Below are 27,890 nucleotides of genomic sequence, written 5' to 3' on the forward strand. Positions count from 1 at the left end.
GATCCTAAAATTGTGTTCTTGTAGATAATAAATATCCACAAATATTTTTAAATTCAGGTCCAAATTTTGACATAACAGCCCATTAAACAGAACCGAGCGACTTTAGTATAAGCTACACTCATTTGGGTTGTTATATATTATTTAAAAATGGGTTGTAATATTGGTTCAGATGTGCTCACAACAATTGTTCATCCCAGGTTCACACTTTGTCATATTCTCCATTAAACAAAACTTCCCAAATTTTAATATTTTGAAGATCACGAAAAATGTATAGATCTATGTTTTTGCATGCCCTCATAAAATCTAATAGCCGCGTTTTCCAAAGTCCCTGTCCACACTAAAGTAGGCTTTATTAGATCGAGTTCCCCACTACAGAAAAAAATGTTCAACTGAGGAACTCGGTCTAAGAGCTCATAATTTCGTTTAATTTATTTCATGAATCACTTTAGTGTGGCCTTCGAAAAATCGAACCGTCCGATTTAAATGAAGTGAAAAGAATTCCACATTTCAGCTCTTTAATTGGAAGGTAGAGCTCCTCACAAACATATTGACAGTTCATAGAATTTTACTCTGAATTAGAATACGGATCGTTGTTTTAATTATAATATACGAGGGCAGTTCGGAAAGTTCTTAGACTAGCACAAAAAGCTTGGTATAAACAGAAAAAAGTTAAGTGTTTTGAAAACTTCCATCTCTTTTTTGAACACATGTGAAATTTTGTTTCGATCTGGCAACTCCTTTATATAGAAAAAAACAGAGATGGAAGTTTTCAAAACACATAACCTTTTTGTGCTAGTCTAAGCACATTCTGAAGTGTCTTCGTGTAGACCTAAAACCTTTTTTTTAATTATTTTTTTTTTTTATAAAAATAATTTCATCATAATCTCTCTCTTTTATAAAATATAAATAATTCCAAATTTGTTTTGTAATTCATAGTATTTAGAATCTATTTAGAGCGTTTATTTTTCACCTATTAATATCGATCAAAATAAAAAAGAAAAATCCAATATAACTCATCTATCAATCGCTTTTTTGTTTTAAAAACTTGTTGCACTGTATTTTTTTATGACAAATTTCAAACAAAGGAAGAAAAATTAAAAAATAAAAAATTTAGTATATTCCAAATCATAAAAAATATATATCTCTAAATATATTAAACAAATCAAAATAAAATTTTGAAAACAAATTTCAAAGTAATGTTTTTTTTTCGAAAAAATAAAATTAATAATAAAAAATAAAATAGGAAAACAAAATATATAAAGAGCATATAGAGAAAAAGAAACAAAAAATATAATATAGTCTTTCAAATCAAAAAATAAAGTAATTTTACAAATATATATAGCGCTAGGTGTGTGTATATATCAAGTCATTATTTTAAGCAGGCTTATATAGAATAAAACAAATATATTTTTGGTGATTTGCATTAAAGTTAGGATGTGTGGCATGGTTGGTTGGTTGTTTTGTGTTTTATGGGCGGCTTATGATGAGAAACAATGATGATGATAATAATGTGACAATGTATGTTTTTTTGTTTTCAATTTTTGTTTTATGTTTTTTATATATGATAAGCACAACTACTTAAAATTTAAATATTTATATAATTCTTATGGTCATATTTTCTAGTATGTATTATTATAATTATATCCATTAATAATTGCCATTCTAAGTTTTTTGTTTGTTTGTTTTTTTTTTCATTTTCATAATTCTTTAACTTAAACTAGAAATTTGTTGTGTTCTATGTTTTTGTTGTTTGTTTATCTAATATTGGTAAATAAATTTAAAACCGATTTATTTTCCTTTTGACTTCTAGCTTTGCTGAACACATTCCAGAAACGCAATGTCTCATCACCGGCCCCCGTTACAATGGCCTCACCATCAGGACTCAGGGCCAAGTATAGAACACGATATGAATGTCCTGTCAGCTTGGCCACTTGTGTCAACGATGGATATTTCCAGACCAAAATTTGATTTTGTGAATAACCATGGGTGGACACCAGCTCCGAAGAATGTTTCGACCATGCCAAATTGCATACTTGTGATCCCGTATCAACACATTGCATTGGCTGACCCGTTAGGGTATTCCAAAAGCGAATGCAACGATCTGCCGTACCACCACCACTGGCCAATAAGCCATGATGATGTGGTGACCAAGCAATGGCCTTAACGGCAGCCATATGTTCGGTATAGGATTGCACAGGATTGAGAGAATGTTGATTCCAGACATAGAGACGATTGTCATTGCCGCCACTGGCCAAGTATTGATTGTCCGGTGACCATTTGAGACCGCATACCTCTTGACGATGTCCGACCAAACGTCGTTCAGATTGTTGGGCTGGTGTTCGGGTATCTCGTTGAATGATGAGGCGATCACGTGAGCCGGATGATAAAATATCACCATTCCAGGCTAAGGCACCAACCCGGGCAGAGTGACCATTTAATTTGTTGATCTGGAAAGAGAGAGGTAGGGAAGAAAAGATGGTAAATAAAATGGGAAAAAAAATTTTGCTTACAAATAAGAAAAAGTATCAAAATTATTAAAAAGTGTAGCATACTTTTAGGCTCATGAAAAAGAATTGTTTTAAAGAACGACGTTGCCATATTAGACTTTTTTGGACAAAGCAAGGTAAGAATACCAAAATTAAATGAACTCAATGGCCAAATATGACCACCAAAATAAAAACACCCACAAGAAAATTCGATATTTTCAAGGGGTCTATATCTAAACGTGAACGGTTATGCGGTTAAATTTTAGAAGGGAATTTCAAATCTTTAGGAATTCAAAAGTTATCCTTCTAATGGTCTGTTCTTGTAGGGAATTTTATTGGGTATTTCAGAGATGGAAGACCCATTTTTTTTTTTTTTTTGAAAAAAAAGAAACGATACCCGCCTACTAAAATTCTTCTATAGAATGAAGGGCATAATTAGGATTGCTTTGGACCGTTTTAAGAGGCCTTCTAAAGACCTGTTGTAGAAATTTTTGCAAAGGTCTTTCAGAGAACGGTTATGAGGTTAAAATTTATAAGGAAAATTCCAACCTTCAGGAATCTAAAAGTTAACCCATTCACGGTCCGTTGTAGGAAACTTTTTGAAAAAAACCCTGAAACCCGCCTATATACAAATGACCTATCAAAAGACTTCAATATAGACAGACAATTTCCTACAATTCTTTTATAGAATGAATACCATAATTAGGTTTGCTTTGGACCGTCTTAAGAGGCCTTCTAAAGGTCTGCTGTTGTAGAAAATTTTATATAGACCTTTCAGAGAACAGTAATGCGGTTAAATTTTATTAGGGAATTTCAAATCTTCAGGAATCTAAAAGTAATCCTTCTAACGGTCTGCAGTAGGAAACTTTTTTGAAAAAAAAAACTCCGAAACCCGCCTACTATCCTCCTATATACAAAAGACCTATCAAAAGACTTCAATATAGACAGGCAATGTTCTACAATTCTTCTATAGAATGAAGACCATAATAAGGTTTGCTTTGGACAGTCTTAAGAGATCTTCTAAAGGTCTGTTTTTGTAGAAAATTTTATAAAGATCTTTCAGAGATAGAAGAACTAGAACAACAGAAGTTTTTTTCCGAAAAGATTGGAAATTTTCTACAGTCTTTTTAAAAAGGCAGCCAGAAGACAGAAAAATCTTCTATAGAATGAAAGCCATAATTAGGTTCTCTCTAGGCCGTCTTTCTTTCCTTGTTAATAACTTTTCACATTAAAGGATATATTCGTCTTTCTTGATTTTAATTTTAAATCCCTTGATATGTGAATAAATCTTAAAAAATAAAAATAATTCATTTTAAACATACCTGTTTACTAGCTGCTACATCCCATACGGTAACATAACCATGATGGGTACCTACGGCAACTAAATTGCCACGTTCATTCCATGATACCGATGTGACGGTATTGGCATCGGGGCTAAGGTCACACAAACGTGTTACCTAAAAAATATGAAAAATATAAATTAAAAATGTATTTAAAGAATAAATAGATTATAGAAACATAAACAAAATCAACTACTTAAGCAAGTCAATAAAATCCAAACATATTTAACCTTCAAATATTTAGCTTTTTTGCAACTAATATTTAAGTAGTTAATTAGTTAAGAAAAAAAATTTGCAGAAAAAAACAATTCAACTTACTTGACTTGTACAGGCACTCCACAGGTAAACACAACTACCTAAACCAACAGCCAATACGTTTTGTGATGACCAATCGACTAAATTTAAATAGAAATCATCTTGTAATTCAGGGGCATCTAAGACCTAATTGAAAAGAAAATAAATTAAAAATATTAGTTATTGTTAAAATTAAGAAAATATTTTAATTTTATAAAACTTACTTTAAAGGGAATGCGTGATATTTTCCTTGTGGCTTTTCGTGGTGACCTCAACAGCTTTTGACTTTTCGTACTGACGGGCGATAATGAATAAGGGCATTGTTCATTGAAATCCTAAAAAAAAAATTGTCATTAGTAAAAAAAATACTGTGTTATATTTTGGTAGCGGTTCTTCATCAATTCATTTCATTATTTATCGGACAAACAAACAAAAAACATATTTGTTTAAATGCCATACAACAGTTGCTTAATTAACATGGCAATGTGAAAAACGTTTCCAAAGGAGGGGGTGGGGACACACAAAAGAATACTTTTTGAGAATACAATATTTTTTTTGTGGGAATAATAAAAATAGCCTATAACGTATAAAAAACATATATAAATTATAAACTATGCCAATGGTGTTTTTACACGATGTGCTGTCACTTTTTTGCATATGGAAATCGAACTCGTCATGTGAAACATACGGAAATTTCAATGTGTCAAAACGATATGCAATTACATATGTATTTTTTTCCGAATAGGACGCGCTCTATTTTCGTATGTGAAACATAAGGAAATCAGCTGTTTGAATGAAACACATTGTTGGAAGAAAATATTTCAATTGCAAGTCAAAGAAAAGGATGAAAAGGCAACAATTACAAATTATTATTTCGTTTGTAGGTGTTTAATAAAAAAAGATGTTGATTTAAGAAAAAATAAAAGTGATTTTTTTTTGTTTATAGGTTATGTCATATGTAAAATACATATGCCGATTTGAACACAAAAATAAATGTTTTGTGTACGCCGCTAATTTTGACACACATAAGGAATTACATATGGATGAAATAATAACGGCCAATTTATGACATTTCCACTAAAAGTTTATATTGAAAAGTCGTTTAAATGACAATGAAAATTCAAATGCAAGAATAATTGATGTTAACGATAAGAGATGGGAGCAGTGAGATAATTTTCCATACATTTTCATCTCTCTTAGCAATAAAATTCGATATTCCTTTGTGTAACCTTGTAAATAATTAATTAATTCAAATGATTCATAATAAGGTAACATTTTTCTATGTCTTTTTTCCAAAATAAAGAACTTATTACTTTGTCCTCCCCTTAGCCTTCAAATTCACTTGTTTGATTACAAGTTTACACAATCGATATCCCATAAAAAATGATACCTAATTTAAATAAACTACCTGTGATACAAAAATTTATTATTCATAAAAAGGGTTCCCCACAATTTCAATGGGGGATACCACCATAAACCATAATGGGCCATAAAACACTTTAGTTTACCACCAAATAAAAAACGATGATGATTATGACGACTCCAACTCAAACATGTTTGCCCGCGCCGGGGCTTAATAAAAGTCTCGTTTATTAAGCACCGCCCACCTTCAATGATAATTCCCCCTCAATGAGAAGAAAAAACATGCCATCCATCCACACAAATAATTTCGAACACAAAACCGAAAAAATCCATAAAAAAAACCATCAGACAATTTCAAAACAAAATAAAAAAATAAATGAAAACGTGTTATTGGCCAACCAAGCATCGTCTGAACGCAACAAATGAAACGTGCAACCAACGAAAATATTTCGTATTTCTCCCGAAATCGAAGTGAAGAAATGGGGAGTTTAAATGTGTGGGAGAGCAAGTGAGCGTTCTATCCAGAAGGAATGTTCCCCTTTTTTCAATTTTGGTTGCTTTTTTCAATTTGCTGTCCCAACAGTGTGTTGGCTGTCTGCCTTTTTATTTATTTATGTCTTGATTTGGGAGTGAGATTATACAGAGTATTCACTGGGGGTTCTAGGCTGCCAAACTTCAAATATTTTCAGGGAGCTAACGCTTGTCATGTAAATAATTTGAAATCGAAAACAAGTGGAGTGGTGTTTTTTTTTTTCAATTTCATTATCTATAATTAGAAATTAAATAAAATTGAATGGTTAAACCAGATCGATAAATTACAAAGGACCCAAAAATAAAATGTTCTATTTTTCAAAAAATCGCATATTAGATTTCCTCCAGAAGAAAATTATAATTAATTATACACAATTTCATAAAATGTTGAAAATGGGGAGCTTTCCCGAGCATCTTTAGCATAATGTTCAGATAGGGAACCCCGTTTAAATTAATTCTAATCTGATGTTACGAACTTTTCTAAAAATGAAACATTATTTCCAATTTCTTTAACTTCTTGGTATCCATAGGGATTTCGGTTAATATTTAAATGATTTTTTTATTTATTTTCTATTATTTTATTTTTCTTATCTCCTCTTCCTCTTATTTTTATAAAAAATAAATTAGGTTCGAAATTGGATTTCCCACAACCTCTTGACCAACATCATACAATTCTGTATTGCTTTGCGGTTAGCTAAGGAACGAACATTAAGCTGAGAAAAATAATTCAATTGTAATTTGGCGAGAACGTGTAAAGCTGCAAGAGTTCCTACTTTGTTTGCTAGGGAAACTAGAATCATAGATCTTTAGAGTCTACCACAATTTCCTGTGGTAAATGCAAAATGGAAACAAGCACATGAAAATGTGGCATGATGAAGATAATTGATAAAGTTGGATAAATAAAAAAGAAAATGAAAACCAAATTAAGAAGTTGATAAATTATCGCAGGGTTTAGAAACCATTTCTTACTGCCGATCATTTATTACCTAAACGCATAACTATAACAATTTAAAACAACATGACATCAATCAGCTGTTGCTCCTTATTATATTACAATATGTGAACCACCTTCCATATTAATTGTAAGTGTAATCTCGGCCAATTTATCACTTATCAAGTTTAATTGTTATCTCAGATACTGTAAGTTAAATGGAAGAGATAGATGGATGGGGTAATTAGATTACCTACACATAAAGAGAAGATAATTTAATAAATGATAAAAAATCGGGTTTTCATATTTCTCTGGAAATATTTAATTTTTATTAATTTTTCTCTCAAATAATTGAATAAATTGAATAATAAACTAGAAATAATCTTTCTCTCTTGTAAAAAAATAAATCAGCTGTTTGTCACATTTATATTGTACAGTGTGAACGCTACACATATGTCAACTGTAATAATGGCCAATTTGTGACATTTCAACCAAAAGTTGATAATACAGAAATTTTAATGTATTGGCTGTTATCTAAGATTAGTGTTGATGATTTTGATGTTCTTTTCAAAGTTCGGAAGCGCCAAATCAGTTAAAGACAAATTTTAAATGAGTTAAAGACCAATTTTAAATATTGAACATTAAATTGAAAGCGTATTTATTATGACGTAAACATTTTTCTTTCATTGCTAGATTCTGAACATGACTAAAATTGACAATTTTTTAGGAAATAGGTCCCTTAATCACAAAATGTGAATATTTCTTTTAAAATGAAAAGCATTTCAGTGGGACATTAAAAAACATGAACGATATTACACTGATCACATATGAGTATTTACACTGTACAGTACATTACACAGTGTAAAGAATGCAGAGAAACAGCTGGTTGGTATAAAAAGTAAATTTTAATAAATTTTAATGGGAATTTGGGTAATATGTAGAAAAAAATAATTTCTTATAATAAAAAATGTGGTCTTTCGATTACAAAATAATTTTTTTTAAATAAAAGGTATTTCAATTAGACATCAATAATATGAACGATATTACACTGATTACATATGAGTATTTACACCGTACAGTACAATAAACAGTGTAAACATAAGGGAGAAACAGCTGATTGGTATTAAACGGAAATATACAGTCATATTAGTGAGAGTTGGGTCTTATAATGTAATTTTTTTTATTATTTTTTACTTCATTGCACGATCTTTACAAAAAAAAAAAAAACGTTTTTTGTGCTTAGAAAATAAAAACGTAATTTTTATTCACACACGAGAATAGTGTAAATAATTACAAGTATTTCGATCACAAAATGTGAAAATTACTCAAAAAGAAAAGTATTTAAGCAGTTAATAGATGACTTTAAAATGTATGTTATTTCCTGTGGTGGAGTCCCCTAAAAATAGACCATCATAAATGTAACTTGTTCCACATTCAAATTATATTTCCAATCCTCTCTTTAAATATTCAACCAAACCATGATCTTTTGTGGCTTTTTCAATGTTCCAAAACAATCATTTGTCAGACTTAGTGTGGGGTAAAAACCAACCATCATGTTATTGTTAACGGTTAAACATTTGTTGAACAATTTTGTTTTTATTTTCAAAAATTATTTAAACTCACGTAGGTAGTGCACCGTTTTTTGACGGGCTTTCTTTTGTCGTCGTCGTAGTTAATGAGACAAAAAACTTTTTTAATTGTCAAAACATGTCGCGAACACAAGCGATATATGTTCTAAAAGAAATTGGACATTTATTTGGACATTTAAAGTCATAATGTTTTGTAAATGTATTTAGATTTATCTTACTTTAGTCTTTCTGGAGAACATATTTTTTGTGAAGAAATGAAAGGAAATTGTGGATAAAGAAAATGAAGGGGGGAAATAAAGCGAAAATATGTTAACTCATCATGTTAACACATATCAAAAACAAAACAAATAATGACTTGGCATGATTATGTTATGGTGAATGACATTTGTGACATTTACCTTTTTTTTAAAGTTCAGAAAATTTACTTCCGCATTTAAGTGAATGTGCTGATGAAGAAACATAAAATGGTGACAATGGAAAATAAAATAATATTACATAAATATTTCGTTGAGTAAGGTTTGAGTGGAAATATTATGCAAGGTTAAACTCAAAAAAATCTATTTTGAAAAATCGTTTCAAATCTTGGGCATTTTTATTTCATTGAAAAATATCCCACAAGATCTAGATCTTGGTGTGATATGATTAATTATACCCAAAGTAATTCATTCATCATTCTCACTCACCATTTACGAAATCTGAAAAATAAAACTAACCACAATCACCCATTCAAATTTAAATTTATAACACACACACGCTTGCAGCAAACAGTAATTACAATTTTTCAATATCCTATAGCCGAACAAAATAAATTTGAAGTTGAAACCTAAATTTAAATTATTATACCTTGTCTTACATACCACTCCTACTACTCTACAAATAGATTCATATCTTTCATATGACGCCAAAAATTTATAAATAATTCAAATGTTATACGAATTGTGTCTGTTTTGATTTTTTATCTGAATATTTTTTTTGTGGTTGGGTTTTATGTTAACATGGACAATCATAGATCATTTCAAGAAATGTCTATGCGGAGTAAAAAAAGCCAGTAGCTTTGCTACAGATTATTTATTGGTGAAATTTCAAATGTGGTCTTGTGGTGGTACACTGAAAGAAATGTTGAGATTTGTTTTGGAATTTTTACCACAACATCATAATTACTATTTTCTTTAATATTTTGATTTAGGATAGGCTAATTCGCCGTCTTTACATCTTCCAAATGAAACAATCAGCTGGTTGATACCAGAGGCCGTTACACCGTTTAATATTTTCTAATATTTGGTCCAATTGAAGAGAAATTTTGTGTTAAAACATTTTTTTCACTTCAATTAAATGATGTCTTAATAATAGGAATGATTTACTACTGATCACATATGAGTATTTGGACTGTACAGCACAATAAACAGTGAGGAGAAACAGCTGATCGGTATTAAATGTAAAAATATTATATTTTATTTCGACGTCAGATCATTACAAATAATTACATTTTCCTAAATGGAGCAATCAGCCAGACAGCGTTACACCGATTCATATTTTCAGTATTTGGTCCCCTTCAAGAAAAATTTTGGACCGAAAATGAGTATTAGGACTGTACCGTACAATAATCTGTGAAGAGAAACAGCTGATTGGTATTAAATGTAAATGTTAATAAATTTTAGTGAAAACTGGGTCTTATATAGACAAATTTTTATTGTATTTTATACATGGAACGAATTTAAATTAGGATAGGCTAATTCGCCGTGATTACGTTTTCCAAATAAAATAAACAGCTGATTGACACCGGATCCGTTACATCGGTTAACATTTTATCCCTTTTGGGGGAAATTTCATACGGAAAATTTTTTTCACTTCGTTTAATGAAAGACATTAATAATAGAGCCGATATTACAGTGATCACACATGAGTATTTGGACTGTACACTACCAAAAATAGTGAGGATAAACAGCTGATTGGTAGTTAATGTAAATATTAATACATTTTTGTGAAAACAGGGTCTTATATAGACAAATTTCTATTCTACTTTGTTTCGACGTCAGATAATTACAAAAAATTGCAATATATTCTAATATGGAGTGATTTTTAATTAGGGTTGGAGCATTCGCCGTGATTACATTTTCCAATTAAAATAAACAGGTGATTGGCCGTTACATCTGTTAATATTTGATCTCTTTTTGGTGAAATTATAGGCGGGAACATTTTTCACAGATTACACATGAGTATTTGCACTGTACACTATCTGAATTTATCTCACGATCAAATAAAATTCTTTAATGTTGATCGATTTTCTCTGCAAGTCTGCTAAATGGCCGTGATTACATTAAATATTACAAATGGTTTTCACATTGTGAATATTTTGGAGCGCAGGTATAAAGTAAAAAAAGAAACAGCTGATTAAAGGATTCTATCGTTCGTTAACTCTTGACTCCGTCTGTCTTTTGTGAATATTTCACTCAATATGGAACGAATTTCTTTGGTAGTCGGACATTTGGCCGTGCTTCCATCAAATGAACAAATGGTGTTCACATTGTACAATATTTAGTGCGAAGGAGTAGAGTAACAGCTGATCATTCGTTAAAATAACACATTTGACAGCTTTTTGAAGATATACTTGGGAAGTATACGAAGATATACTTGGGAATAATATTAGAAATTAAAAAAATTAAAACGTAAACATATTTGGAAAAAATGGTAAAATTTCCACAATACATCTGAATTAAATTCACGAGTAAATAAAATTCTTCAATGTGGAAAGATTTTCTCTGAGAGTCTGCTAAATGGTCGTGATTACATCAAATATACCAATGGTGTTTAAATTGTGCACTATTTAGGGGTGTAGGCGTAAAGAGAAAAGGAACAGCCATCACTAACATAACCCAAAAACAATGCTGCTCATATGAAAATCTGTCTCTTTCGGCATCATTTCTGAATAATGATGATTTTTAGCTGCATTTTGAGTTTCAGTTTAGATTCCTCAAAATAAAAAATGCACCAATTCCAAGGCATTTTCCAATCATTTGTGTGGGCTATATCATCTATATTTAATTGATTCTCCAGACATTACAATTGCATATATGTAGGCATAAAATGCCCATATGATGACCCGAAGAAGCAAATACGCAACACAACTCCCAACTATTGCTGATAAATCCATTAACAAACAATCATTCACTATGGTTATTGCTCTCCGGCATATCTTCTTTGAAAGCGAAAATTAAAGCAGAAGAAGAAAAAAATACTTTTAATTGAATTTTCAAAATTAAAATTCAATTTACGATGAATAACTTCATGACGATCAAGTAGTGCCAAAAAGATAATTTAATTAAAGCTAACATTGTTGAACTTTATAAGGCAGTTCAAAGCCAACAACAAAAAAAAAAACTGAAAAATGATAATGATAATCAACACCACAACCCGCGATGGGTCCCCATTGTAATGGGGGTCTTTCAGAATGTTTTTGAGTATTTTTTTGGGATACTTATTTTTAATTGAAAATATTACAGGTCATTGGTCAAAGCTGTTGAAGTTCTGAATGTTGGAAATCGTTTTTTATCACTCTTCTTTTTTGTTCCTTAAAATAAACTCTGACGTTATGATTATGTATAATTAAATCAAATACATTCATATTGAATGTTTGAAATTGATTGTTTCCTTATGCTTGGGTATATATTTTTAAATTAGGGGAGTGATTCTCATTATAGCTCCCCATCACAGAAGTGATTTATTTGGAATTTATTTAAATGAGAAGCAAAAATAACCTTTGACTTGAAAACACAGTAAATCTAAAAAGTAAAAAAACAAGATGTGGACACCCAACGCTAAAGAATGTAAAAACATGTTTTCAAATAAATAGATAACAATGATGATCGTGGCGCCCAACACTAAAGAATTTTCCAATTTTCGTTTTCCACTATCAAAGCTGAATAAATTGGCGCCCAACGTTATGAATATTTCAGTGCTAAGAGTAAGCTAAACACTATTTTTAATGTGGCGCCCAAACGTAATTCAGATTTGAGCTAAGGATTGATTTTTCCGAAAGAAATTAAGAAAATTTTCGAAAAAAAACAGTTCCAAATCAAAATTTTGATATGGCAACTAATGATAATATTTCATTATGAATATGACGCCCAACTGGTCACAATATCCAGCTCATAACATTTCGAAAAATTGCATTCACTGAGAAAGTAATGTGTGCGAATGGCGCCCAACATATTTTAAAAGTGTGTTTTCACTAAATATGGCGCCCAGCACATTTCAAACAACACATTTAATTTGAGTTTCCACATCACATTTCTTGTTGGCGCCCATTGTTAAATATTTTTTTTACTTTTTATTTAAGTTTTCTTAATTTTCCTGAATTCAAAAAAAAAAATAATCTAATGCAAATGGCGCCCAACTTTAAAAATTATTTTTTCCAAGTGTTCTTTTTCCCAAATATTTTTTTTCTCCAAATTATTAATGCCATTCAAGTTGTATACAAACCAGAAATCTATGTCTAATACAGTTGTCATGTGTCAGTAGCTAAATCATCATCAAAAAATAAATAATAAACACAGAAATGCCAAAAAATATGTTTTGGAATTTATGCAAATTTTTTATTATTTTGTTGTTGTTATGTTTAGGCCTATAACATAACAAATTACAGATATTCATGTTATGGAGCGCAAGCAGGTTCGACGACATTTGACAACAAACGAAGAAGAAAAAAATTAAAGAAATATATGTTTATGACATGCATGTTAATGTTTGTAATATTAATTCAATTAATAATTACCTATTTATTTATTTTTTGATTTGAAAAAACAAAAAACAGCAATAGTAAAGTTATTTTAATTTTCGGGGAAGGGAGAGGGAAATATTTCTGTATAATTTATTTTAGATAAATATGATTTGTATTATTCTCCTCAATTCAAAATACACCAGATTGTCAAATGCATTAACTATAAATAAAATGCAATATGTGAACTACCTTTATAATATCAACAACAAATAATAGCGTATGTGCGTGCGTTCCTGACATTTTATTTGTGACATTTCATAGAAACGTCAAATGACCATCCCTAGGAAATTCTTCATTTATGGTCCGTTATTAGCATTCTGTCACTCTCTATCTTTCTTTTTAAAAGGTTAATTATACCTTTTTATATGTATTATCTAAAAAAATTACAATGTGTGAACCACCTTTATAATGTCAATAACTGTTGCACTTGACAACTTATTTATGCCATTTCATAGAAAAATTCAAATAAGCATCTCTCGGACATCTTAAATTTATGTTCCTTTACAATGATAATATCCTCTCACACACACTCTCTCCCTCTCCTCAATAGATTGATTACCTTGTCATGTGTATTATCTATATGTTCCGTTATAATGATAATATCAGCCTCTCTCACACATACTAGATTATAGATTACATTACCATGTTTATTATCTATAAAGGCTTACAAGGTGTGAACCCCCCATTATATGGTCAACAACTGTTAATTGTTTTTATGCGTGTGTGTGTGTATGTGCGTATCTTGTTGACAATTTATTTGTGCCCTGCAAGCAATTGGAAGTGAGTTTCTCACTCCCTCGCCCAATAAGTCACTTCCGCGTCACTTCTTTTCGGATAAAAGGCGATAGTTTGTATAATTACAATAACAAACCTGTTCTTCTCTACTTTATATCGCCTTTGAGTTACTTTGGAGTGACGCCTAGGAAGACAAAAGAAGATTGATCAAATGCTACAAAAACAATTTGCTCTCTTTCAAAATTGTCTCTCATCTCCTTGTAAAAACAGTTAGAGGAGAAAACATATAAATCAACTCAGTTAATGTTAATTTTTCAAAGTGATCTGTATGTATCAATAGTGTGATATTTAAATAATTAGAAAAGCGTAAAGAAAATACAAAAAAAAAACAGAAATTTTTATTTATATTGTGATTGTTAAAAGTTTGTATTTTATAATGTTTTGAATGTGAGTGTGTGAAAAAATAAATAAAATAATTTGAAAATTGTTAATTTATTAAATCAATAAGTTGTTTCAGTGAATAAATAATGTAATATTGAAAATATTATGCCTACTAGAAGTGACGAGGAAGTTACGTCGAAGTAACGTCAAGGCGATAGAAACAGTGGCGGAAGATAGTCGCATTCTTATCGCGGAAGTCACCTCCTTCGGGAAGAAATGAACCACGTCCGCGTCACTTCCAAGAAGTAACATCTGCGTGTCATGTGCGTAGTATCGCGGAAGTTACTTCTAGACGTTACGCAGAAGTTACTTCTTGGAAGTGACGCGGACGTGGTTCATTTCTTCCCGAAGGAGGTGACTTCCGCGATAAGAATGCGACTATCTTCCGCGACTGTTTCTATCGCCTTGACGTTACCTCGACGTAACTTCCGCGATAGTTTTTGCTTGCAGGGTGTCATTGCAATTTCATAGAGAAGTCAAATAGCCACCAGCAGCACAGCACAGCAAAACTGAACAAGCAATTTTATTTTTCCAAAACGTCACAACACAGCACAGCGCGACTCACGCAAGAAAATGACCCACATTTAATTGACATACTTTGACGCTGACAATTGTCACAATTTATTTACGTATTTTTTACAAAGTCTAAATGGATTTTTTTTTTTCATTGCAAAAAATAGCTAAATAAGCCTAAAATTTATAACAGTAAAAAATATGTAATGAATGCAAATGACATTCACAATACATAGCATTTGAAAGTTGTTATTGTTTTATTTGGGAAACCAAAACAATTAACAATTAGACGACACCTACTCTTCACACCTGTGGCATTTCGGAAGTTTACAAAAAGCAAAGCAATGAAGGAAAAAAGTGCTGAAATCCATTGACCATGAATAGTTAATTAGTAATTTATGTTCAAATTTAATCAAGTGTGAAGTTCACACGCAATTCATAGGCTAAATTTTTGGCAACAATTTAATATGTTCAATGACATTTGCTAATTTATAAAAAGAAGACTCCGACACATATTTGGATAGAGCCGACAAAAATATGCCAAGAATGCTGTTGAAATATTGGAGTGACGCTAAAACTTTTTTTTTTTTGCAAAATAGTCAGGCTGAATCCCAGTTTGTTGTTTTTATAAAAAAAAAACAACTATTTATTAGTGGGGAATGTATGGCATTGTTTGCCGAGGGGTAAGGCTAAAACAATTGTAAGTATACCACCAGTAATTATTGTTACTTTTTTAAATATTTTTTTCCAATTTTATTTCGAATTGTTAAAAAAAAAACAGGTAAAAAGTTGTAATGTAGATGGCATTTTAGAGAGGCGATGTGAACCAAGAATTTGAGAAGAACAAGGTAAAATATTTATTTAGTATTTTTTTAATATTAACAAATATCTTTCCTTTTACATATTCCAGAGCCACCATGGTGACTCCATATTCTATAACCACCCATCATCAAATCAAATATTCATTGTGAAAGCAAACATATTTGGCTATTTGTCTCCCCATCATTACTCATTAAAGTCTTTCTTTTGATGAAATTAAAGAAAAAAAACTGGTATTGATTCAAGTGTCATTTAATTGTCAGCTGACTGCCATACTGAAGTGGTTGGTACTAGTAGGTAGTTACCTGCCAAGCTTAAATAAAAGAATAATAAATAAGTAAACAAAAAAGCGAAATGACAACAAAGAGAACGTGAAACTCCACTTTTTCTTAAAAAACAAAACAAAATCGATCGAAAATTATTATTGATCATTAGAGAGCTATGCTGCTGCTGGACAGCATTTGACCAGCAGTAAATTCAATAGAAAAATACAACAATACACAGTAAGCCGTTCTCTCTCGCCATAACTCACCTCGTGGCTTTGTTATTTTAATAATGAATAATCAACGCAGTTTTTGTTTATTTATTATGAGAACCTTTAAAATATTTTTTTTTCCTAAATTCCCCTCAGCCGAGCTGGTTTTAGACATAAATAAATATTTCTTTGTCTTATTTTTTTAATGTTTATAAAAATTTAAGAGTCATACACGAGACAGAAAAATTATATTTGATATACGTGTGAATATTTATTAGTTCTTCAGGTGAAGGAGTGGAATAAATCCAAAAATATTATATGAAATAAATAAATAAAAACGACGAACTTTTTACAACTTTTAACTACAACTTAAAAAATCTAAAATTGTTCTGGTCGTTTATAAGAGACTGTGATTTTGTAAAATGCCAGCCAGGAGTTTTATCTACTAAAAAAAATAAATATCAAATTACTGGCACTCAAAAATTGGACAATCATAAAATTTCCTTTGCTCTGAGGATGTAGGCTCTGATGGATGTACAGCCCGTCTATAAAGACTCCCTTCAGGTCGTCTATAAAGACCACCTTCAGCTCGTCTATAAAGACTCCATCTTTAGCTCGTCTATAAATACACTGTTCAAATCGTCTGTAAAGACTCCCTTCAGCTCGCCTACAAAGACTTCTCATCAGATTTCGAAATTTCTTACTTAGCTCCCTTATCCTCTCATTGTTTCTAAATCAAATGTTAATGTGTCAAAGAGTCTGTCGGTGGTTTCGTATTCCAAAAACATGTTAATGGCATCATCATAAAGATGAATGTTGTTGTTGATGATTATGACAATGTGTATTGGCGTGTGTAATTCCTATGGCAGCAGGCGTCGACCAAAAAAAAAGTTCGGCTTATTTCACTAAACGAGATATCAACATTTTATTCAAAATTTATTATCTACAAAATTATTAATCATCTGTTTTAGCATGTGCCAATGACATTATTGTTTGTGGCGCATTTGTGAGATATCATATACGAAGAATTGAAATGAATTTCACAGATTATCTGAAGGAGGAGTAGTGAGGGAAATTATAATTTACAGTGCATTCAAAAAGTTGGAGGCATAGAGAAAAAAATTAATTAGCAGAGACAAGGCATGGTATTGAAGACGAAATAGGACATTAGAAAAAGTTGATTCAACATGATTTGAATTAGAATCTTGAAAGACAAGTTTAATTTTAAACATTTTTATTAAAAAAATTAATTTAAAAATTTAAATTAAAAAATTGTCATATTTATAAAAGCTTCAGAAGGTTACAGAATCTGTGATATGGTCTACTTAACTGTATATTTACAGTGAAGTAGACCATATCCCTTTGGCCTTCAGTTCAACTATAAAGACTATATGGCCTCTAGTTTTTCTATATAGACTCCCTACCATTAGCTCTCCTATAAAAACTCCTTGGCCAATTCATACCTTAAATATTAATTTAGAATTTTAAATATTTTTATTCAGAATTTTAAATATTTTAATTTAGAATTATCTCTTTGACCCTCAGTCCGCCTATATAGACCTCCTACCATTAGCACTCCTCTAAAGATTCCCTGGTCTTTTCAGGCTTTAAATATTTTAATTTCGAATTTTGACCATCCTATTTAAATGGATAGAGACTTTCACATCACTCTTATCCAATGCACTGTATTCTCTACGCATTCTTTACAAAGTAGGAGGCCGAAACCGAAATGAATCTCACAACAATTTCCAATTTTTTTTGAAGAATCACACACAAGTGTCATACTACTCATTTCATTTTTTTCATTTCGTCAAATTACGTTTGGGTATTTTGATCTGATATGCCAGGGGGAAGCATGCGAGATTGTTGTTGTTCTTTTGGCAGAAAAAAAAAACAAAACCGCACAATATGATGACAGCCAACCTACTGAAGTATTCTTCGGAAGATTCAATGAAGAAAAAGATACTATTGTTGTTGTTCTTGTGACATTGTCTCAATTGCCAGTGGAGGGTGGGGAAGAACAAAAAAGTGATACCTTCAACAACAACAACTTGAAAAAAATTTGTCAAGATACAAATAATGTAAAAATTGACGATAAATTGAACAAATTGTGTGTGGGTGCATGTGTATCGTTCTTTTTGTTGTTGTTTTTTCCTTAACAAGATATGACATGTAAGGTGACTCAATGAAGAAATTTTGTTGAGAAAAATGTTTACAGGGCAACAAGAAATGTTCTACGCAACGGAAATTCCATTTTAAAGCTCTAATTGATGGCAACAAATGATGTGTATGAGTGTGTATTTTAAATTTTTTGAAATTTGTTGTTACAAATTGCCGGAAAATTGAAACACTTTAAAATGATTATACAACCTATAAAGCGATTCTAGTATAACGAACAAACTTGTTCGAAAAAAAGAAAAAAATCCCAACGACGAGAGTAGAGTATTTGCAATGGTATTTTTAGGCTTCCTGAAGGGGTCTACAGACGATCAAATAAAATTTTTGGTGTATTTTCTAAAATTCCAGCCTCCCTCTCTCTGTGTAACCGATTTAAATTCTATCAATAAAGACTTTTATCTAGCCTAAATAGACTTCCTCCAGCCCTTTTTTTTTAAATTCTCTTTCGGTCGTTGATAAAATCCACCATTTAAGGTCAATATATAATCCCTTTTGGTCACCTATAAAGTCTCAATTCTGCTCGTTCATAAATTCTCTCTTTTATTCATTAATTAAATAAAAAAAATCAAAAATTCGAGTCTCCCCTCCCTTATTTTGTATCTAGTCTATAAAGACTTTCTTCAGCTCGTTTTTAAATTCCCTTTCAGTCGTTTATAAAATCTACCTTTTGACCGTCAATAAATACTCCCCTCTGGTCTCCTATAAAGACTCAAATATGTTCCTTAATAAAGTCTCTCTTTTACTTGCCTATCAATTAAATAAAATTCTACTTCTTTTTTTTCATTTAAACCCCAATTTCCATGTCCCACATGGCTGTCTATTAAAAGCAACCACGTGCAAGCCCTATGCATATGATCAGACACGTTTTTGTTCTTCTTATATTTCCTTTGTTTAACAGTTAGTTCTTCCATCATACTCTGATTGCATTTAAGTTACAGGTGTAAACAAACAATAACAACAACAGGTTGTTAGAACAATGGGCCGTTTTATTCTCCCACTCTCTCTCTTCACTCTCTCACATCAAATCACTAAAGGGAAACAACAAATCAGTTACAAGAAAGAAAAGTGGAAAAGTTGGGAAAAACTAAACCCAATTCCAACATGACAGACAACAAGTGTATGGAAAGATGTATGTATGTGTGCATCTAACACCTGTACTAATTTCGTATAGCTGTGACGTTTCTTCTACCTGTCACTCGTTTGAATGATTTGGCGGTATTGAGCGTATAAGTTGTAACGTCACATTTTTGTTGTCTTTTATTGTTACACATTTCACGGGGTGGGGAACAAGTTTTGATATAAAAAGTCAACATTATTGTGTGTATGTGTATGTGAGTGTCTATGATTTTCTCCTTCATCATCGTCTTCTTCCTATTGTTTTTGTTTAACGTTAACAATTTTCTTTGATTGAAGGAAACCAGTTCTTCAATTTTCTAATTTATCATGTGAGAGAAGTTGAAAGTGGGAGATACAGAGAAAGGGGAGAGGAAAGGAAATCATGGAATGTTTATAACTGACAAAAACACTGTTAGATGTACCAAAAACATACACACACTCATATTTTTTTGAGGTCAGCGTTCTCTCAAAAGAAACCGGATTTGTGTTATGTCCACCGTCATCATCACCATCTTCGTCTTTTATTATCTTCTTTCGTATAAAATGTAAAAGGTTAGACAGAAAATAATTTTGACCTAAACAAACAGGTGAAAGAAGATGATGGACACAACAACAAAAAACATGTGTTTCAAAAGATAATCAAAACGTTATTTAATAGAAAACAAAACATTTCACAGAGAGTTGCTTGGTGGGAGAGAGAGCATGAAATCAAAAGAGCTAGCAACAGTGATTTATCATTTATCGGTAGAGGGGAGAGAAGAGATTGTAAGAAAAACAGCTGATACATGTGTCATTAACATTTGAGGCTAAATTTTATTAAGACTAGAAGACAATTTAAAAATTAAGAAAGAAAAACGGAGTCCATGGCCATTAAAATCTTTTATAAATAAATTCTCATAATTAGCCCGGATAAGAAGAGCCGTTGGCTTAAAAAAAATCAGGTAAGCTGTACAAACTCCCTGTTTCAGCTAATTAACAAAGACTCTTTCTTTTAGGTCGTTTATTAAAATTCCGTGCTTCAGCTCGTTTATAAAGACTAGCTGTTTCAGTTAATCTACAAACGCTACCGGCTTCAGATTCCCTTCAGCTCGTCTATAAAGACTCCCTTTAGCTCATCAATAAAACTCCCTTTAGCTCATCAATAAAACTCCCTTTAACTCGTCTATAAAGATTCCCTTCAGTTCGTCTATAAAGACTCCCATCAACTCATCTATTAGGAATCCCATCAGCTCGTCTATAAAGACTCCCATCAGCTCGTCTATAAAGGCTACCTTTAGCTCGTCTATAAAGACTGCCTGAGCTGAACTTCTATAAAGACTCCCTTCAACTAGTCTATAAAGACAACATTTAGATCTCCTATAGATGCCCTCTTCTGATCGCCTATAGAGTCTCACTTCAGCTTGTCCATGAAAGCTCTCTTCTACCCCTCCAAAAAACCTCCCATCTGAATGTCTATTACAACTCCCTGACTGCTGCACAAAATACAACATTTTTAAAAATATATTCCATTTAAATTAAAAAAAAACAACAGCAGAGATAAGGGCAAATTCATTTTAAAATAAGAAGAAGAAACTCTGAAGACAAAGGAAAAATAAATCAAAGTAAAATAAACATAACAAAATTGAGTTATTTATAATTTTTGTTGAAAAGTGCTGCTGTTACATATCAGACTGCTGTTTGTTGCTTGCATGAGTTCACACTTTTTGGTGTTCTGGACTAAAAGAAAAACTATCATATCATAGAACACAAAAAGAACAATAATAACAACAACGGATGGAAAAATAATCACAATAAGAATTTGATTTCACGGCTTATGGCAGAGAAGAACATGAACCGAAATTAAATTTTAAACCAAAAAAAAAAATTAAATTGTCAGTCATGAGACATAATCATGCAATCTCACCACGAAGCTAGAAGAATGGATGGTGATGCAGCCAGCACCAAAATCAAAACTCATAAAAATTCAATAAGAAATGGTATTGTGGTCAGTGGCCTTCTTGGCCAGGAAATGCATGATTTGAAATTCTGTCTTAAAATAAGTTTATTTGTATTTTCCACCACTTACCTGTTTCGTTGGCGATTGATATTTGAAAAGACTCCTTTTGGCTGTCGGTGTATATGCATTCTCATTACGTTCATCACTAATGGCCTTTACATCTTCAATGGCAGTGCCGAGCAGTTCATTTTTTAATAGACACGAATAGGCTAAACTGTCACGCGCCGTTTCACCGCAATCCCTTTGCTTTTTACTCGTCTGTGGTGAATTTTCATTTGATTTATTTATTGAAGCGAAATTTGTTTGCCAATTATTGTTTGCTCTGGAAAAAAATAGAGAAGAAGAAAAATGAAAAATTGTTAATTAAAATTTTAAAATAGAAGGAAAGATAAAAAGTTAAAAAAATACATTAGAGGCGACTAAGAGACCGGCATCATAAAGACACAATCTGAGTGGAGAATTTATAGACGGTCAAGAGGAAATATTTTATATATCACCGAAATAAAGACCATTAAAGGCATTCAAAATACTGCCTTTATTGAAAATTAAAAGAAAGGATTCTATGTAATTCGCAAATTAGTTTTTTATAGAAAACCAAAGACTTTCTTTATAGGCGGCAAACACAAATTACATTTTTTGATGTTCCAAAGGGACAGAAAAGGGAAAAGACAAAGTCAGCCATTTGCCATGGGAACCTTTTTATCCAACTCCATTATCTTTGCTAATTAAAAATTCAGGAAATTGGAAAGCCATCAATTCCAACTAATTTGAAAAATTCATTAAAAAGCATAATTACAAACCTAAAATATGACTTTATTTAAATAACTTAGTCACTGGCATAGGCAGCAGGAAAGAAAAAAGCTCTTTGGCTTGAAATGGGTGTGGGTTAAACAAAAATAATTAACCAAACCGCCAAAAGAACCTTATTGCAGCAATGAGTGGCCATGCGGCGGACAAAAAAAAACTTTTTAACGGAAGTTGACACTATGACGGCTTCATAATTCAAATGAAATCATTAACCCACCACCAACAATTACAACCGGTAAATGTTGTTACCTCAAAATAACACACAGGTGGAATGCAAATCTATATGTAAATTTTGTCGCTTTGTGGATATGTATGAAAGTCTGTATGTTTTTCAGAGGCCCGTGTTTATGTTTTGCTTATTGTAAAGAGGAAAGGGCTTGTCTTTCAGTAACAACAATAACATAAAAATATTAAATTTCCGTTATTATTATAATTTACCCAAGGGGAAGAAGAAGAGAAGGAAAGGTCGCTATTCAACTCAATTTGATTCAATACTAAATAGATGGAAGGCTAGTCATATAGGGAAGGGTTGAAGGGAGTCTGGAAAGACGAGCTGAGGTTAGACTCTACAGGCGAGTTGGGGCAGGTGATCCCTATAGACGGGCTAAGGAGACACTCGCAAGACCTTGTGCGCACTGAACAACTCCTTAGGATTAACACAATATAATTACACACACTGAACATACCTAATGAAAACAGAGAGATATACTGCAAACAGTTAAAGTGAGATGTAAACACAAACCAGCTGAGAGGGAGAGAGAGAAATGCAAATGTAAAAACCAATAACAACTACATCAAAAGGGAATATTCCAAGGTGGATTAAAAAATAGACCAGGGAATGGAAGCTATTCAAGTCTTATTGACAATCTACCGTATACATCTAAATATACCCTATAAATGAACTGAAGCAGACGATTTGAAGAATAAAAATAATGGATGAACTGAAGTGAGAGTCATTAAAGATGAGCTGATACATCTGAAGAGTGAGAGAGTCAAAGATCAAGGACTTTTAATAGAGGAGTTGGAAGTCTGGCAGTCTTTATAGAGGAGATAGAGGTCAAGGAGACTTTATAAATCAGCTGAATGGCCAGTCCATTTAGACGAACTGATAGGAGGCTCTACAGACAAACTGAGCTAAGGGAAGGCTCTAAAGTCCAACTGAAGGTTCATAGAGTCTCTAAATACGGTCCCTACATTCCTTATGGACCAGAGAGACTTTAATTGCAATGTTTATATTTTCAAAATTATTTTTTTTTTCAAAAAAGTGTTTTATTATTTCATTTACTTTTTTAATATTCTATTTTTTTTACAAAATTCTCTGCCAAAATTATTTTCTTCCCATTGTTATTGTGTGGTGGACAACCTTTTTATGAAGGCCTTTGTTTTTTTCACTTTGTAAATCTGTATGTGCTCAGCTTAGCATTTGCATAATAATTGCAAATTCAGCAATAGAGACATTTTGTTGAATATTTGCAATAAATTTATGTGAATTTATATATTTTTGGCAGAAATTGCACGTTTTATAATATTATATTTAACAAGAAGCACAACTGAACATGACAATAATTGTGTATTGTGTTACGGTATTAGATTACCTTGGAGCGTGTGCACACAGGTATTGCGATGACGTTAGCCCAGCCATGTGCTTGGCTATCGTTAAGAAAAAATTAATAAAAAAATATTATTGTGTCATTTCAAGTTCATCTAAAGGAGACAATGTTTTTGTTGTACGTCTTATCTATGCGAATATCCTATGCATTTTAAAATGCAATGACAAAAAGTTTGGTTTTTGAACTCTGTCAAGGTTTTCTTTTTATACTTTATTTGTTTAATAAAAAATACATTATTAGAATTTATTGGGAACACAATTTGGGTTTCAATGCAAATGCATGACATGTTGTGAAGTACAAATAAATCACGTACAAATACAAAATATTTGGTGGGAAGGAAAATTAATGATTTGAATTATTTTTAATTATATTTTTTGTATTTGGATTTAATTTGAAAAATAGGGTTAATTATTACTTCTAAAACCATCTAGAATACACCCACTATTTATAAATAGTTTTCATTAGACTCTGTAATTCCATTGGAAAAACAATTAAAACCTTTTGCGATCATTACCACTAAAGTTTGTAATTAAATACATCATTTGGATTACAATTAATTACATAAAGGTATGTAGGTGTAAATCGTTTAGCAATTATCCTAATTATTTTCCTAATTGATTTTCATTTAATATTTAAAAACAAACAACAAAAAACTGCCCTAATTATTAAGGTTTCTTTGGTGTGGGAGGGATTAAACATACCCCAAAATTACACATTCTAAGAAAAATATAAATTATTTGGTTATTTCATGATAAATGGAATAAATTTCAATTTCGTTTCAATAAATAACCGATAAATTACTGTAATTATTTAGATTTGTTGCTGAAATTGTTCAATTCATTAATCTTAAAGCATGACGTATGCACTGAACGACTCCTTAACACGATAAAATGTAAGCACACTGAACATACCCTAAAGAAAGCATTGAGAGATGCAGTTACAGTGAGATGTAAACAGAAACCAGCTGAGAGAGAGAGAGAAATGCAAATGAAAGAAAAGAATAACAAATAACTCAAAAGAAATATTCCTAAGGGCATTAAAGAAAATAGACCAGGAAATAGAAACTAGACAAGTCAGAAAATGAAGTCCTTGGAGAAAAAAACTAAAAGGGAATCCTTATAGGCAATCTAAAAATGTTATCCGTATAAATGAACTGAAGCAGGCCCCCCTGCTTTATGGATGAACTGAAGTAGAAGTCATTAAATACGAACTGGTACAGTATAAACGACCTGAAGGGAGTCTTTATAGCCAAACTGTGCCACGAAGACCAAGTGAAGCATAGAGTATACAGACCAGCTGAAGCAGGATCTGGTCTAGACAAGCTGAAGTGGGCAGTCTTTATAGACATTTGAAACAAGAAGTTTTTTTGGACGTGCTGAAGAAGAAAATCTCTTTAGACGATCTGAAGCACGACATCTTTATTAGACTTTTTGAAGCACGAAGTTTTCAAGGACTAGACTAGACAGATAATTTTTAAAGATGAGCTACAGACGGGAATCCTATAAACGAGCAGATTCGAAACAGTTTCAATTGGAAAACTTAATTTTAGCCTGGCTGAATAATGTTTTTCATAGGAAAACTTCAATTCAGCCTTGTCTAATAGAGATTTCTATAGGAAAACTTAAATTCAGCCTGGCTGATTAGAGGTTTCCATAGGGAAACTTCAATACAGCCTGGCTGAATAATGTTTTCTAGAGGAAAACTTAAATTCAGCCTGGCTGAATAATGTTTTCTATAGTAAAACTTCAATTCTGAATAGAGGTTTTTATAGGAAAACTTCAGTACAGCCCGGCTGAATAGAGGTTTCTCTAGAAAATCTTCAAATCAATCTGGCTGATGGTATTTTCTAAAGCCAAACTTCAATTCAGCCTGGCCGAATAGAGGTTTCTATAGGAAAACTTCAATTCAGCATAATTTTTCTATAGGAATTTTACAATTCAGCCTGGCTGAATAGGGTTTTTCTATATCAAAACATTTATTTCGCCTGAAAGAAATTGAAGAGCACATGGTGTAAACCTGCTATTACATATCTTCCATCTTTCTATTTCTATAGACATCAAACACACATACATACACACGTTTAGATGCAAGTTATAATTAAATGTTAGTTTATGATGAGTTTCTTCATTTCTCTTTTTTTATTTGTATGCATGTTGTTGTTTTTTTATTATTGTTGCTGATGACTCCAAATAAGAAAAGTCTAATGGAAAACAATGCCAACGAAGCATTTCAAAACAAACCTCGGTTACAAAAGATGGCCATACGAAATGATTTGGTCTATGAATGTTGTTATTGTTTGCAAAGCAAGTGAGGCAATCATCAGCCCGCCAAAAGGGTAATGATCTTTGCCACCATTGTGTGCATGTGTGTGTATGTTTTATAATAGTAAAGTGAAAACTTACCTGCAAGGTATAAATCGATCCAGCGATGATGTTGTTGAGGCAGCTTCAAATGAATTGAAAAGATTTCTGGCCACGGGACTGCAGTGTTTTAAAATACGTTTTTCATAATCAGGACTAAACATGTTGGTGATGTATTTAATAAATCTCGTTTAAAAAATATATATACAATTTTAAGGAACACAAATTTTGTTGTTGGATAATTGGTGGGAGGAAAGCACTTTTCTGAAAATAGAGAAAAAGAAAGAACAAATTGGTAATTAATAAAATTTTCTCATCATGTTCAACTCATAAATAATTTATACAAATACTGGTAATTGTTCAAATTCCCGCCAAAAAAAAGACACACACACGAATTCTATGTTCAACCACCTTCCATCGTTAACCCCATCCATCCAGCAATTCGAAAACAAAATGAGTAATTAATTAATCAATGTCAATAAAAGACATTGTAACAAGCCACAAATAATTGTTTCAATACAAAACCAAAAACCAAAAAAATTTGAAGAAAAGAACCCAAGCCAAAACCAAGACACAAACGTGTCTCTTTTATTATAATCCACGAGGAAAGGGGGTGGGCGACGGAGTGTGCATTCAAGTCAGTGGGATTAAACGACCTGGCCAGAAATTTTAAACAAAAGGTATGTCGTGTTGTGAATACATCATGTTAAGCCGATGACGCCTCCGAATTTGACGCCTTAAACGACGACGTGGTGTTTAAATCCGCTTATGGTTAAATAGAAAAATCCCATGCAATAGACCCAGAAAAAACTGCCCTTAAAAGCATGCTTAAACAAGATCACGATTTGATGTAGTAGCTATCAGCTAAAAATAGGTGAACGAATTCTACCCGATACGATTTCTAACGTGTTGAGAATACTGAATAGCTAAGTTTAGAGAAATTTTTCGAAAATTTATTACACTTGTCTTTAAGACACTTGGTCAAGATTTATGTGACAGCACAATTAGGGTGGTGATATGGGAAAAACTAAATTTTTTAAGGCAAACAGAGACTTTTTATATAGGAATCACAAATTCAGCAAGGCTGAATTAAAGATTTAACAAAGGAAACACAATTTAGACAGGATGAATTGGAGGTTTTTCAAACAAAATATTATACAGCCAAGCTGAATTAAATATTTCTCAAAGTAATCACTATTCAGCCAGGCTGAATTGAAGTTTTCCTAAAGAAAACACTATTCAGCCAGGCTGAATTGAAGTTTTCCTAAAGAAAACACTATTCAGCCAGGCTGAATTGAATTTTTCATATAAAAAACACAATTTAACCGGACAGAAATTAAGTTTCTCATTAGAAAAGACTGTTCAGCCAAGCTGAGTTTAATTTTTCCGAAAGAAATCACTATCCAGGCAGTCTGAATTGTTGGTTTGCTATAGAAAACACTATTAAGCTAGGCTGAATTGTTGGTTTGCTATAAAAAACACTATTCAGCCAGGCTGAATTGTTGATTTGCTATAGAAAACACTATTCAG

General features: G+C 31.7%; 1 protein-coding gene across 1 annotated transcript; it reads right to left on the reverse strand.

Moving 5' to 3' along the window:
- Positions 1 to 1,751: 1,751 nt before the first annotated feature.
- On the reverse strand, positions 1,752 to 26,524 carry LOC133321190 (fizzy-related protein homolog). The gene is made up of 6 exons (XM_061530278.1): positions 26,403 to 26,524; positions 21,653 to 21,905; positions 4,345 to 4,455; positions 4,145 to 4,267; positions 3,809 to 3,943; positions 1,752 to 2,447 (listed from the first exon to the last, which is right to left on the reverse strand). The coding sequence occupies exons 1-6, from the start codon at positions 26,522 to 26,524 to the stop codon at positions 1,755 to 1,757; spliced, it is 1,437 nt and encodes a 478-aa protein (XP_061386262.1). The 3' UTR covers positions 1,752 to 1,754.
- Positions 26,525 to 27,890: the final 1,366 nt, after the last annotated feature.

This window comes from Musca vetustissima, unplaced genomic scaffold, assembly GCF_032173495.1.
Source record: "Musca vetustissima isolate MV318-11 ecotype Yass unplaced genomic scaffold, APGP_CSIRO_Mvet_v1 utg5396, whole genome shotgun sequence".
NCBI lineage: Eukaryota > Metazoa > Arthropoda > Insecta > Diptera > Muscidae > Musca > Musca vetustissima.

Coding starts and splice junctions, on each gene's coding strand:
- LOC133321190 (XM_061530278.1), bottom strand. CDS start 26,524: ATGTTTAGTCCTGATTATGAAAAACGTATTTTAAAACACTGCAGTCCC. Junction 21,906..26,402: donor GATCGATTTATACCTTGCAG/GTAAGTTTTCAC, acceptor ATTTTTTTCCAG/AGCAAACAATAATTGGCAAA. Junction 3,944..4,144: donor GGAGTGCCTGTACAAGTCAA/GTAAGTTGAATT, acceptor CATATTTTTTAG/GTAACACGTTTGTGTGACCT.